This window comes from Ochotona curzoniae, unplaced genomic scaffold (assembly GCF_017591425.1).
Source record: "Ochotona curzoniae isolate NIBS_2020 unplaced genomic scaffold, NIBS_Ocur_1.0 scaffold_3835, whole genome shotgun sequence".
Classification (NCBI taxonomy): domain Eukaryota; kingdom Metazoa; phylum Chordata; class Mammalia; order Lagomorpha; family Ochotonidae; genus Ochotona; species Ochotona curzoniae.
Window position 1 is genome coordinate 12921935 of NW_024467114.1, and position 15775 is coordinate 12937709.

Genomic DNA, 15775 nt, shown 5'->3' on the forward strand with positions numbered 1-15775 from the left:
ACCTTTACAGAGTGCTGGCAAAGTGTTAACTACCCACACAACGGCCGTACTTTTTCCTCTCCCTGAAGGAGGAATAAGGACCAAAAAAAAAAAAAAACCCAAACCCAAACCAAAAAACCAAGTGGGGGATGGAGAGGAAAGCCTGAGCTACCAGCTGCCTGAGAGAACCAATGCCAGCCGCCAGAAGGAATGGATGGACACATGACAAGACATGCTCTGGCTCGTCCAGCTCTGATTCTGCTGGTGACTTTGCTCAGCTCTGCTAGCCCTTCTCTCCCCAGTGACCTGGATGCATCCCAATGTGCTGTTTCCAACGATCCGGCCTGTAGCAGTCTGGGAAAAGAAAAGCTATGCGAAATGCTGTGTGAAGTAAATGACACTGAGGAAACTTGAAAGTCTATGAGGATATACTGGACGCTCGCCATGAGTAATTGCCTTGTTGGGACTGGTAACTAAAATAGCATTGCAGGGATATTTACCCAATTTTCATAAAAACTACTACGGCTTTATTTTCAAAGCAAGTAACTGCAGAGCCATGTGGCCTGTCAGTAAACGCTCTGGTGATTAACTGAGAAATGTGGAGGTGGGTGGAAGGCGGCTGCTAGGCATACGGATTTGAGAAAAACAAAATTTAGAAAAGGATGTCTTCTGAGTTCTAAAAGCTAAAAGCACTTTAGTCTCCAGAATGACATTCTACCCAACAATGGGTAAGACCTGCACCCCAAGAGAGAAAGGAGGAAATGTGGCACATCTGTGTCAACGGTTATTTCTGAACATGCTCAGTTTGTTTTCGTAGTTAGGCTTCTTTAGAGTTAAAATCTTGGCACGATCAAGAAACAGTATCAAAGCCATTTTTTTGCATTTCTCAGAATGTGCCCTGGTTCAGGCCTGGGAAGGCCTCCTGCCTCTCTTGCTCACAGGCCTGCCCAGCCCTCTCTCTTCCCTGCAGGGACTGTTGTGAACCCAGATCATCACATGCAGGGCAGAAGGGCAGGTTTGGGAATGGAGCTGCTACAGTATTTGCAGAAATGAGGGAGTAGGTTGGGTTACCTTGAGGCAAGGTATGGTGGCCATTCACAGTCTTGTGTGTGCAATTCATTGTAAAACTAATATCCTAACCTAGGATGAAAACGGCAGTAAAATAGTTAACATTGCACCAGTGGATTTAGTCACTTCAACAAAAGCTCCGTAATTTCAATGGCTACCTTCTGGATCCACCACAGCATTCCTGAGCAGCCCATTTCCATGACCACTGCAGCTTTCCCATGGCTGCCAGCCTTAGTACCACCACCACCACCATCTCCACATATCTGTCTTCACCACCTACAGTCACCTCATCAGCATCCAATCCAGCAACCAGCCACCTACCACGACCATCACAAACACCATCAACCTCTCACCTCCACCATTTACACGGCAGCCAAGTGGCAGCACTAGATTCAAAGCTGCATCCTCCTGGCTCCAGCATGTGTGCTCTTAAAGACTTACTGTGTCAAACACCAGACAGCAAAGTCATAATGTGGTTCTCCAACCTGAAGAGTGGTATTCAAAGTTTCCTGATGCCATGACACATGCTTAGGATGCTAATTGTTCTGATTTATTATTTACCTTATGTGTGTATTAGACTAGCTGATTGGATCCTACGAATAAGAAAAACTATGTGTCAATCAAAAAGACAATAAAGTTTAATGTGCTTAAGGAGAATATTGAGTGTTGAGAGGAAACGTAGAAACTGGAACTGGTGGAAATGTCAAGTGAGCAGCCACTTAGGCAAAGTTACTGTATTACCTAGCAGTTCTACTCCTAGGTATCTTTCCAGAAGGCAGAGAATCTAGGTCCACAGAACACAAATGTTTACAGCATCATCATTCAAAAATAGCCTTGAAGTGGAAATCCCTGAAATGCCCATCTGGATATATAAATGTGGATCTATACAGTGCAATACTGTTTGGTCACAGTCAAGAAAAAGTACTCATCCATGCTACAATATGGACAAGTCTTGAACAGCATTAAGTGGGAGAAGCCAGACATTAAAAAGCAAAACCAAACATGTATTTGATCATCCGACTCATCTGAAATGTCTAGGAGAGACAATTCGGCAGGTAGAGACTGGGAAAAATACATGTTGGAGATGGGCTCCATACTTTTCAACAGGGACATTGACAAGATCACTTCACTGGTAGCTTATGTAATCAATTTTCTATTAATAAGTACTTTAAAATAAACCCTTGAGTGTCCTTCCAGAAACAACAGAAGCAGAATGTCACAGGAAGAGATTTTGCTAGCAGCCGTTTTTCTTAAATCCAGTGCTCTGATCTTTTTAAAAGTACAAACTCAAAGGGATATGCCTCCTCCTTAACTAGTGTCCAGATGAGCATGTGCAGTGTTGTAAAGGGGCTCATGCTCATGTTATTAAGATGTCCAACCCCATCCACTGTCAGTGAGCCAGATTAAAGGAGTCAGTGATACAACTGGAATTCTAGATTTTCCTAGGAAAAGTCATTTGACTCCTAATATCTTCTTATCTTGATTGATGCTTGCTCTGGATCCAAGGGAAAACAGGATGAGGAAAACACATCCACATCTGAGGGCTGGTAATTTAAGACATGGGGCTTCTTCTCTCATAAGACAGTTCAGTTTGTGCTTTTAAAATGCTTTAGACTCACAGTCTACATTACTTTCCCCAAAATGGGACAGTGCTTTCCAGATCTTATATTCACGTGAAAAATATTCCCAAATGAATTAAAATCAGTATAAATTTGATGCTTTAAAGATAAATAACATGAAATATGCATGTTTAGCTAAACTTTAATGAATTAATAAATGTTCGGCAATTTAAGACTAGGGAATAGACTACTTTTGTTGTTGGAAAACACTTAAAATATTCCCTCTGTTCTAAATGTGAATTGTCAGAATTACTAAGTTAACATTCTTTTATGGAAAAACATCCCAAGGCTAAATTTTTCAGAAATCTTTTTATTATAAAATCAAAACGATGAAGGATTATATTAATAAAATTAAAACGAAATAGAGTGGTGCTTGGAGTAGTGGTTAAGATGCTGTTTGGGATGTCGGCATCCTATATTGGAGTGGCTAGGTGTGGGTCCTAACTCTACTTCTAATTCCAGCTTCCTGTTTAATGTGTGCCCTGTGAGGCAGCACCCTGTGAGGCAGCACATTATAGCTCAAGCACTTGGGTTCCTGGAACCTACATAGATAATCCTGATGAAAACTACGGCTTCTGACTTTGGTCTGCTTCAGCCTTGGCTATTTTGGGCATTTGAGGAGTAAATCAGTGGATGCGAAACCTCTCCCTTGCTCTGTCTCTACTTTTGTTTCTGTCTCTGCGTCTTTCAAATTAACTAGAACCAATATAATCACATCATGCCTAGGTAAAATAAACACAAAAGGACTGTCCCACAAAGGATAACCACAAAATATCCACAACATGTCACAGTAGCCCCTTGGATGTTTTTCAAGTTAGATGGAGTGGAGACTTCAATAATAAAATTATTTTGTAAAAGAACTGTTATGTATTTCTTAGAGAAAGATTACTTAGAAGTAAAACTTGGACATTCTGGGGACTTAACTTTCCTTTAACTGCAGTGAAAAAACAAAAAACAAAAAACAAAAACCAACAACTTCCCTCCAAACAGGATGCACTAAGTGTTTAGCACATTAATTATCATCCTTCATCAAGCATAAAACCAACAGTCAGGAAATACAGCTGCAATGGCACAATTACCAACACACTCAGAATAAATCCTGAAGCAAAGAAAACAAATGGCTCCCTTCTTGTTCACAGTGCTTGGCCGCTCTCTCGAACATGGTGTTTGCTTTCCAGTCAGAATCCCAAAAGGCACCTAAGGGCCATCTGCTTGGGTACATCCAGAGAACAAATTAACCACGAAGATATTTATTTAACTTTCAAGATCTCCAGGATCACTACGTAGTGCCACTCAGAAGAAAAGTGCATGTACACCTCATATAAAATAAAAAGCTTAAAAGCACAGGGCATATCTTGATAATACCCCCAGTTTTCATGGCTTTGGTTTTCATGTTTTTTTGCATACAATACGATATGTGATATACCTAACTGCAGTAACTACATCACATTTGAGGCCACATAAAGAAATCAGGTCTCAGCTTGAGATTCTAATGCAATAAGACATGGCTGAAAACTCAGATGAGCAGTATTATAGAGAGGCATTCAAAGTACAGGTCATGTAAGATTTGCTTCTGGACACATGCTTAATGTTACTACAACTTGATTATAACTCAACTGACATACTGCCAGGAGTGCATCACAGTCAATCCATGGGCTGTTATGGAAGCTGTCATCCCAGGATGCGCAAGGTGAGGACAATCACCTACCCAACATGTGTGTAACTATGTCCAGAACCACTGTGGGCAAATGCTCACGGAATTCTCCACCTAGAAACCCGAACATCATCAGTTGACTCTTTGCAGGGTGAATGTCATGGTGAATATTAAAAAGCCATGCTTTCCCCAACATAGGAGGCCAAGGATATAGGTTTTTCCAGGACTGTGGCATCCATTCAATTTCACGTCACATTTTATACATAATTAACATAAACCTAAGGCTGTTCCTTTACTTGGCTGACTGACATAATTTTCATTTAAAGGACCGATAACTTTTGAAATGGCACACAAAATAACACCTCATGTATATTCCTGCCCCCAAACCATGGTGACCCAGGAGATTCTGCTCAAACCATGTGAGAACTGTGAATAGTGTGCTATAATTTTCATCAGTCCATTGTGATTATTAGGGCTGCTTCCTAAGGTACGGAAAGCAGCAATAGATCAGAGAAGAAATGCAGCCCTTACGAGGAATCGTAGGACCATCGGTGCGAGGGGGAAGGCTGCAGGCTCCTGTGTGCAAACACTTAGCTGGACAAAGAAGGACTCTCAGAAAAATGAGACCCTTCCTGTCGATGCTAAGAGTTTGCAGAGCAGAACAACACAACAACTGACGGTTTTTACCAGACGGCCTGTGAGTCAGCCTCGACAACGTGCAAGTGAGCTGCTGGGAGGATAACCAGAGGAACTGTGTGGTGACCTGACTGGATTTCAGGGTGGGGGGGTCTCTCCTGAGTTCCTTGTGGGACCCTCAATTTAACCACTAGCACCTTAAAAGATCTAAAAGCATCTTAGTACTTTATAAATAACTTAAAATTAGAGAAACATTTTATGGAAAAAACAAAACATACAAACAAAACAGCTCTTTAGGTTTGTCAAGCAAGGCATCAGGGCACGAACTGCCCGACAAATGACAAGTAAGGCAATCTCCAGGTGAACTTTAGCTAGTTCTTGCCCGGCTGCTCTCCTCTTTCCAAGACACAACCTGTTAACAAAGCACTCATTGTTCTCTCACCATTGTTAAAATTCTTTTGGAAGCAAAATCACTTCCTTATCTCTATATGCTTTCATTCCCAGCAACTATTAGGGAGAAAAATAATTTTATATTCAGTTTCAATACTGAGATTCAGATTCTGTGCTTCTGTCTCTTCTAAGAAACCATCGAGTTTGTTGATTCTTCAATTAGAAAATTGCTGTAGTTTTATAGAAGAATTTTATATGGTACTCTCAGGATAGAATTTTTTTTTTTCAAAGTAAGCAAAAGAAGGAATATATATTTGGATTTAGTAATTCAAAAGCAACCACGTGTGCAGTTTATTGCAACCTTCTCTTCAGCCATGAACAAGTATTGTAAAGGAGCCGAAACATTCACCGCTATTGAGGAGATCACCCAGTGCCAGGGATTCTAGGGTTCCATATGGGGTTTTGAATTGCATTTGTGTATGGCTATCATGAATCTCAAGTCGGAGGCCAGACCCTGCTGTGTGGTGTGCCTCTCTCTTGGACATCTGGAGTCTTGGAGTATGATGCATACTACAGTGGAGCTTTGCTTTCGGCTTTCCTACCTTCAATGTGGTGAACTCATAGGGTTGGTAGCCTTTGAAGCTCTCGTGGATGGCAGCCATAGTGTGAGAAGTTTTCTCCCAAAAGTGAAGCAGGGTAGTCTGGAAAGAAAAGCACTAAAGCTGTTTATGTTTTGAATGCTGAGTTGCAGGCCCTGGACAAGCGTGAATGTACACAGCTTCCAAGATCCTCTGCTGGAGGAGTCCATCTCATTTCAGCACCCTAGTTTCCCATTAGGTCCCCAGGCACCCCAGGGGTTTAACTAACTGCTCCATTTCCCTCAAGCACTGCCTCCCATGTCCTACACAGTTCTCTTCACCTGGGACCCTTCCCTCTGGATTCTTTCTGTATCACTGAATCCATTTTCCAGAATCCACTCTCATCAGTAATCATCTATTTTAAATATTCTTCAACTGTTTGAGTTTTCCTTTTTGAAAGCCTCATGAACCTTTTTAGAACTTTTTTTACTTAGTATTTTCTGTCCTAGAGGTTTAGGAAATATTGTCAGATTGTCTGTTTTCTGCCTAAACTGCAAGCTCTTCGAGGACATGGAACCTGGTCTTTTATATTTATAACAATACACAGCAATTGGCAACCCACGCTCAGCAGACCCCTTAAGTAAATACAAGGATGTATAAAATTACAATGTATGTATAGGGAATAGATACTTGGTTTGAATAAAACCATAGAACCCTAGAAGACAGAGACGTGGGGAGTAAATTATGAGAATGGCATCCTGAAAATGTCAAAAGCGATTTTTTGCTCAAACATCCTTTATGCATTAATCTATGCCTCAAGGACTCTTTGTTCAGCATAACAAATATCACTTTGTTACCTGGTATGTTGCTAGCATGTGAGACAAGAGATTGCATCTGCTTGCTCCAAGAAGATCCACTTTTTGACACACATCCATCTTCAGCTTGTCAAAGTTTTTTTTTGCAAGACGTACCTGTGTCTGTACCTGTGAAAGCCAAAGAATCATTTCTGGATTAGTCAAATTTGTACCTGAGGGAAGTCCAGCAGCGGGCTCCACTCTTTATTATTTGAAAACTCCAGATAAAAAAAAAAATCCTATAGTCACTCTTTGCCTCCAAATATCTGAAGTCAAAGCCCAGCTCATTGTGCCTCCTTCCCAGTGGACTTAACACCTTAATTGCGTTTTCCTTACTCTTTTGTTAAAATTCCTTTCTTCTGAAGGCAAACTGGGCACAGTGTGGCGAATTCTGCAGTTGGCCAGGGTGGCAAGTGATGGTGGTAGTTCCACTGGTTTCCTGTATTTCCCTGGAGTTGTGTTCCCGTACACGTCTTACTCAGATTTCCTAGTGTTCTCTCATGCATAAAGGGACAGGTTTGTGAAGACAGGGACATGAACACTGCCACAAGCAAGCCACTACTAATCTACATTCTTGGTTTGGATTTCACATGACTTGCCACTGTTCAAGGAGCAAACGCAGGATAACACAGGAGGAAATTCTGACATTTCCTAAAGAAACTGCCTGCTCCCTGATCATTTTTAAAGTTCCTTGTATTGAGTTATGTACACTAGTAATCTGCCTCTGTCCCTGAACCAACAGAAAATCTAGGGACAAAGCGAAGGCCAAGAAAAGATTCAGACATGCCTGTTGTATATTTCATAGTAAAGCAGAATTAAAATTTAATGCAACTGCATTAACAATTGTGAGCTGGAGGAAGCTGTTCAGTCTGCTAGTTCAGGAGACTGTCTGGGATGCTCCCATCTGTACCCATGCACCTGGTTTCAAGTTATGGCTCTGCTCCAGACTCCAGCCTCCACTGGGAGGCAGGGCATGGAGGATCTGGATTGAATTCCCAGATCCAGGTTCCGACCTAGCCCAGCCCTAGCTGTTGCAGGCTTTTGGGGAGTGGACCAGGGCAGGGAATTCTTTTCTTTCCCAAGTCATATTGTGATCAAGGAAAGTGAAGCAGTTTTTTTTTTTTTCCTTTTTAACACTTTGTTGAAGTTTAACTGACATACCAAAAACTATCTTTTTAAGATATTCAGCTTTTAAGAATTCAGCTATGAACCTGTCTCAGGTAATGATGAAATTGTGGACACTAGGTAGGTAACTGGCAACTGGAAGTGACACTGGGCTTTGGATGACCTGCTCCTTCACCACAGGATCCTGGGGGACATGCACAAGGTCCGACTTTCCGCCAGCCCAGCAACCTGCCACAGAGCAGACACTCATGCATTTCCTGACTCAACGAAGAAAGTCTTCAGGACATTTGAAAACTAAGGCATTTGATTATATCTTAAAGCACAGAAGTGTTGACTGTGGCTGGTGGTGTGGTGCAGTGGTTTAATCGGCTGCTTGCAACACTGTCATCTCGTAACAGAGTTTCACTTTAATTCCTGGTTGTTCTGCTTGTAATCAAGCTCTCTGCTCGTGTGCCTGGGAGTTGGGGTGGGGACAGCAGATGACGGCCTGATTAATCAGACCCTGTCACCCATGTAGGAGCCCTGGATGGAGATCCTGGTTTCTGAATCCTAACTTCAGCCTGGTCTAGCCCTGATCGTTACTGTCATTTGGGGGAGAGGGGGCAGTGAGCAGATGGAAGCTCTCTCTGCTTTCTCTCTCTCTCTTTCTTTCTTTCCTATACTCTATCACACTGTCTCTCACAGTGTGAGAATTCATTATGCTCTTCAGAATAACATGTATTTGTAAAAAACAATTTATTATTTTTGGATATTTTCCATTTAACATTTTGAACCAATCCAATCATAGATGATTGAAACTGGGGAAAGCTAAATTATAAAGGGGGCACAATTATATTTGATATAAAGTGTACAGATTTTTTACCACTAATAACACCAACATTTACAGCTTATAAAATTACAGAGAACTACAGAGTAACAATAAATTCAATGATCTTATTTTAGCTGCTGTCATTTTTTCTCTTACTGGTAAGGACTGCGAGGTTCTGCAAGGGCAAGTAACTTAGTGCAGTGTCTGACCCAGTCTGCCTGAGCACCAAAGCCTCCCAAGCAAGCGTTCAAGCTACTTTCAAGCCCCCTTGAAAATGAAGAGGGTCAAAATTACAATTTTATCTGGAAAAACAACTTAGTCCTGAGAAGTTTATAGACTTAGAGAAAAGAACGAAGCAGTACATATAACATCATGACAGAATTAATACTCTTAAGTGGTTTACACCCACTGGGTATAACTACATAGCAGTTACTCTATGATGTTCTACAGAACTGAAAAAATCAGAGGTCAGTAGCTATTTTGCTCCTCTCAAACTGACCGTACTGTGGGCTTCCACTGAGCCCATAGCTGGAGCATCACGCACTCTGCAGTGGGTACTTCAGTGTAAGCTACTTGGAGCGCCGAGCATACAAAGTGTCTAGGATGAGCTAAGTGCTTTTCTTTGAGAGAATTAAGGAGAGAAAAGAAATAAAACTTGTGCTCTAGAGTGCCAGAGGGAGGGCCTGAAAGGGATGTCACTCACCAGCTGAGAGCCTCACTGCAGGACCACTGTGGTCACCAGCTGCTCAGAATGCAACCACCACTGCACTCCTGCAAAACATCTACCACAGCCTTCTCCCTTGAAGGGGAGGAAACAGATATAGGGGTGCAAGTGTTCATGTGTGCCTTCATTTAACACACATGAGCTAAGCTCCATTACATGTCAGGACCAGCACGAGGCACTGCGGTGTTGAGAAGGAATGAGCCAGCGGATGGGCAATCAGTAACCATTTGGGAATAAATGCCCATGGGCGTAAGGACCTCTCAGGCTTTTAGAAAGGACAAAGTTAGCAACCACACTGTAATGAAGGAAAATGGTGAAACAGAACTAAGTGAAACACAGACAAGCTGTTGGATGACATCACTAAAGCCCAAGATCTGCCACTCTACATCCTACCCTTTCACCCCCTAACTTTGTAATACCCTGTTACCATGTGGCTCGCTTTGGCCAGTGAGAAGCTAACAAAAATTCAGCACTAGAAGCTTGTCAAAATTGCCTCTGCTTTTGCTCTGGCTTTCCTATGATGGTCATGGGAATGGCTCCCAGGCTAGATGGGTACAAGAAATACTTGCATGCAAGAGATATGACAGGGAGGCCCCAGCTGTGTAACAGATTAGTCTTTGACCAGCTGACTGCAGACATGTGAGGGAGCCCAGCCATTTTCAGTACAGCCCCTTACTGCCCCACACCTGACCACGGCCACCCAAATGACTCCACCGGGATAAGAACTGTGCTGCTAACTCACAGATCTGTGAGCAATAAAAATGCTTATTAGTGGAAGCCACTGAGTGCAATGCTTGTGATTTCACAACCATTGTGGCTGTGGATTATTGATTTAAATCATAAGAACAAGACCATGAAGGCTTCTGATAGAGCGTACTGGGTCTCAAAGCATAACAAGGATGGATAATAAGCATCTATACAATTGGTCCACTGTAATAATGTTCCAGAGTTTCTAATTATATGTCAACTGATTTTTTTTCGCAGGGATGTGAATTATGCCTTTTTTCTTTATAGGAATAAATTAATTACTCAAAGATAAGTTTACATGCTAGGTGGTAGCTTATTTAATTTGGTCATGACAAAAATATCATGAATATAGTTTTGAACTGTGTCTTAAATTAATTTTGCTTGGATTTTATAAATTTAGAAACCCATAACACAACTTCAACACTTGACCCAGTAAGTTCTGGAAGGCCATATGCTTTGTGTGTCAACAATGATTATTAAAATACTTAATTCACTGCTGAGTTTCCAAATGCTGAGCCTTCTTGCTGCCAAACAAGGAGAATGTGACACTGCTGGGCATTTTGAATACAGTAGAGTTCATTTAATACTTTGTGCTCCATGTCTGTTCCAGCCTGCAGCCCCAGGACGCAGTCACGCCCTAGCTACCATCAACAGTATAATTTCATACACCTCCAGATGCACTTAAGTGAGAAACATTTGGGTTATCATTCTTCGCCAGTCCAGATACACTTTATCCAATTACATAAACATTGGAACGAACTCCTGTGGTTTTCAAGGTTCTATGAAGAAAATTCTCCAAGAAATGTGCCCTTTGTTTACTTCTTAGGGTTGTCACGTCCCCCTTTTTTTCTCATATTTTCCAATCTCAGGAGCTGACCCTGCATATCAACGCCTTTTATAGTTTGGGTCCTGTGTTGCTCAGGCCACAGAAATTCAGTTTGTGGGAGATGGTGGCAATACTTTCACAGTCAGATTTGTGGGGTCCTTCCCTGTTCCTATTCTTCCTAACCAGAAAGTCCCCTTGGCCCTAACTTGAACCCCACAGTATGCAGTCAAAGCTGTCTGTCCTTGTAGTTCAGTCTGCTCCTCCACAGTGGGAAAGGCCTTTATCCTACCTGACAACCGTATCAGCTGATGGTGGTTTTATATTTTTGCCTCACTCCCCTCCCCTGACACGTATTTTGTTTCTTTTGAGAACAAAACAAAACTAGCCACTGCACTCTCACTCTTCTATCTTCTTTTGAAAGACAGTTCTGCGCCCTCTCTCAATTAATTCAGCTGGTATCTACTATCTTTCATACACTGGTAGCAGCACACAGCACTGGAGATGATTCCTGCCCTTGTGACACTGTCAGGGAATATCATCGGAGGTATACTGCACATTGAACGAGGTGCTTAGAGCAAGAGCTCCGCAGCCCCACAAAAACATTTAACCAAGAATCTGATCCAGAGGACGTGAGCTGAGAACACGGTGTTCAGCATCTGCCCTGGAGGACTGAGCAGAGTGCAGAGTAATCGGTGAACGTGCGTGTGTCGGGGGCATATGTAAAGGCTCCGGGCTGGAGGACAATAAGGCAGATCCCAGAATGGATCACAGGCTGATGCAGTTGGCTTGCTAAAAACAGACAGGTGGGTGGAACAAGAGGAGGCAGGTGAAGTGGTTGATGTACATGATGGAAGAGGGCCTCAATGTATTCAGGTTTAGTTTTCATCCTAGGAGCAGTCTGAAAACAATGAAGACCTTTTTATTTTTAGGATTTATTTATTTATTTTTTTGAAGTCAGAATTACAGAGAGAGGGGATGAAGATAGACAGAAAAATCATCCATCTACTTGTTCACTCCACAGATGGCAACAATGGCCAAGGCTAAGCCAAGCCAGTCAGGAGCCAAGGGCTTCATCCAGGTCTCTCACATGGGCAGCAGGGACCCAACTACTTGGGCCATTCTCTGCTGCTTTTCCCAGGGAGCTGGATAGGAAGTGCAGCAGTGAAATATGAAGAGGCTTCCATACTGGATGCTGACATTGCAGGCAGCCGTTTAGCCTGACATAACCATGATGTTGGCCCCTGCTGAGTCACTTCAACAAATACTTACTGTACTTATCACATATTCACCCATTGATGGAGGAGCAATTTTGATGTTGTTTCATGCAAAAAAAAATGTATGTGAAAATGGCTGTGTATGTGCCATGCATGTATGCAATGAGCTAAAGAGTGGACTTCAGGAACTACCTACTTTTGGATCGCCCCTTAGCCCATCTTGAAAAACAAAATTCTTTCCCTTTAACATTTTAGTTTCATTGGGACGTGTGTGCTTTTCAAGAGATTCCTACTGATTGGTTCAGGAGAGCATCCTGACCCAAACTGAATCAATTGTAATGGGTCACATGGCTAATGCAGTGAAAGGCTCCTGATTCCAACTGGGTGATCAAAGCCCCAGCTTAGGGTTTCTGAATTTGCGAGTAGAGAGAAAAAGCCCGAGTCCTTCTCTAGTGGCTAAAGAGAGGAAAAAATTCCTGGCATCTGAGTTTCTTTCCAAGGGAAGAACATTGGTCTGAGAAAATAAAGGTGACAGAGAGAAGCACAGAAGAGATGCTTAGCATGCCCTGGTAGAACTCTGGCTCCTGGATCCTTCTGCCCCTCAGTGGTAAAACGGGATTTCTAAATAACTTCTTCCTTTGCCTCGGCCTACTCAAAAAAGAGTTCTGTTGCTTGGAACCAATAGAGAACTAAACCAGGTGGCTCATGTTTGCCTTCTTGGACATTCACATGAAAACTCTACAAATTTATTAAATAAAAATCATTTTTTAAGAATTTTTATTTTTTAATTTCATTTTTATTGGAAAGGCAGATTTAGAGAGAGAAGGAGAGAGAAAGAAAGAAAGAGAAATCTTCCATCTGCTGGTTCATTTCCCAAGCTGCTGCAACAGCCAGAGCTGAGTCGATCTGAAGCCAGGAGCTTTCTCCGGGTCTCCCACGCAGGTGCAAGGATCCCAAAGCTTTGGGCTGTCCTCTACTGTTTTCCCAGAACACAAGCAGGGAGCTGGATGGGAAGTAGAGCACCAGGACATGAATTCATGCCCATATGGAATACTGGGCATGCAAGGTAAGGATTTATCCACTAGGCTATTGTGCCAGGTCCATAAAAATCGTTTTGTTTTGGGCCCGGCACGGTGGCGCAGTGGTTAAGGTCCTCGCCTTGCACGCCCGGGATCCCATATGGGCGCCGGTTCTAATCCCGGCAGCCCCGCTTCCCTTCCAGCTCCCTGCCTGTGGCCCGGGAAAGCAGTCGAGGACGGCCCAAAGCCTTGGGACCCTGCACCCGCGTGGGAGACCCGGAAGAGGCTCCTGGCTTCGGATCAGCATAGCATTGGCTGTTGCGCTCACTTGGGGAGTGAATCATTGGACGGAAGATCTTCCTCTCTGTCTCTCCTCTCTGTATATCCGCCTTTCCAATAAAAAAATAATAAATCTTTTAAAAAAAATCGTTTGGTTTTTTTCAACGTTGATTATCCCAGTGTTTATCTGCATGTGAGAGATGATGGCCACCACTGCCTACATCATCTCACCATCATGGCTATTTTCTTAAAAAAGATATTTATCTATTTCTTGAAAGTGTTGTTGATGAGGATGGAGGGAAAGAAGGAGAAGAGAGAGAAGGGGAGAGAGGAAGAGAGGAAGAAAGAGTGAACAAGCAAGAGAGGAAGCCATCCTCTGGTTCATTCCCCAAATGCCCCAAACAGCAAGGACTGGTCCAGGACAGAGTCAAGGGCAAGGAACTCTTTTCAGGTATCTCATAGAGGTGGCAGGGATTTATTCACTTCAGCCATTTTCTGCTGCCTTCCAGGCTGCATTGACAAGAAGCTGGGTCAAAAGCGGAGAGGCCAAAACTCAAACCAGACATTCTGGTAAGGGTGCTTCCCTTGGAGTGGTTTAATTTGTTTTGCTACAATGCCAGCACCAAATTTTAAAAAGCAAATTTATTTATTTATTTTAGAGGCAGAAGGACAGGGAAGGAGACCTTGAGACAATTCCACTAAGTAGATTTACTCCTTAAATACATGAAACAGCTGGGACTAGGCTGCACTAAAGCTGGGCGTGGTAGAGAACCAGTCACTGAGCCTTTGCCTGCCACCTCCAAACTGCGTATGAGGGAGCTGGGAACAGGAGAAGATGTAGGATGAGAATCCAGGATCTCCAGCAAGGGATCCTTCCTGGTGGGCATCCTAACTGGTGTGCCCGACCTCACCACTAGTTTTAAACAACTTCCATGGTCTATAATTCCAGGTATACAGTTCTATGAGTGTTTGGACAAGCAGATACATCTGTAACACTCAACTAAGATCATGATACAGAACATGGAAATCACCCTGAAAGTTCCCACTGCAGTCAATTTCTTGTCAGCCCCACCATCTTCCAACCTGCTTACTGTCAGTATCAGATAAATGGCACTGTGCAATGTGGTTTCTAGACTTTTTGTGGCTGGGTTTTTTCAGCATAATCTTTTTGAGCTCATCCACGGCATAGAGTAGTAGTGGGTTGGTTTTTTTTTTTTCACTTCTACATAGCATTCAATTATATGCTATAATTGTGATTTGTATATATTTGGGTTGTTTCCAGTTTTAGGCAACTCTGAATAAAGCTGCCATAAAGATTTTAGGACAAGCTTTCACATGGACATGCTCTCTGCTTCGTGACGTGAATACTTAGGAGTAGGACTGCCGGTTCATATAGTAAACCCATGCTTATAAGAAACCAAGGAACCATTTTCCCAAGAATGTATAATTCTACATTCCTTTCCAGCAATGAATGCAAACTCCAGACTCCACATCCTCATTCATGTTTGGCATTTTCAGTCTTTTAAATTCTAGTCATTATAGTGGTTATGTAGTCCTAGTTACTGTCATTTTAATTTCCATTTCTCTGATGATTAATGATTTTGATCATTTCATGTGGTAATTGGCTCTTATATATCTTTAGTAATCTATTAAAAAAAACTTGGGTTTGTCTTTTTATTATGAAAGTATGAGTTTTTATACCTTCTGAATATAAATCTATTATCAAGCATAGAAAAGGGATTTAAAATGGAGAAGTGGAATTAAAAAGTAATGTCATTTTCTGGGAAATTTTTGTGAAGTCTCATTTTTCTGCAACTTTGGAACATTCTTCAACTTTAAAATTTGCCTTTTTTTGGGTAATTTTTTAAACATTCATTTATTTTTATTGAAAAGGCAGATATACAGAGGGGGAGGAGAGACAGAATAGAAGATCTTTTGTCTGCTGGTTCATTACCCAAGTGGCTGTAACAGCTGGAGCTAAACTGATCCGAAGCCAGGAGCCTGAATCCTCTTCTGGGTCTCCCATGTGAACGCAGGGTCCCAAGGTTTTGGGCTGTCCTCAACTGCTTTCCCAGGCCACAAACAGGAAGCTGGATGGGAAGCGGGGCTAATGGGATTAGAACTGGCGCCCATATGAGATCCCTATGCCTTCAAAGTGAGGACTTTAGCTAATGTGCTACCATATCAAGCCCTTTCTTAATAATTTTGAAACACGGCTTCTGTTTTTCATGCCGCAATACACCTTTACCTAATCC

General features: G+C 42.3%; 1 protein-coding gene across 2 annotated transcripts in view; it reads right to left on the reverse strand.

Moving 5' to 3' along the window:
* Positions 1–15775, reverse strand: part of ICA1 (islet cell autoantigen 1) — a 132091-nt gene that overhangs the window by 34439 nt on the left and 81877 nt on the right. For both annotated transcript variants that reach the window (XM_040965095.1, XM_040965096.1), the window contains exons 7-8: positions 6782–6907; positions 5949–6047 (exon numbers count right to left, since the gene is read on the reverse strand). In XM_040965095.1, the coding sequence (XP_040821029.1) occupies positions 5949–6047; positions 6782–6907 (225 nt within the window). The remainder of the gene's footprint in view (positions 1–5948; positions 6048–6781; positions 6908–15775) is intronic.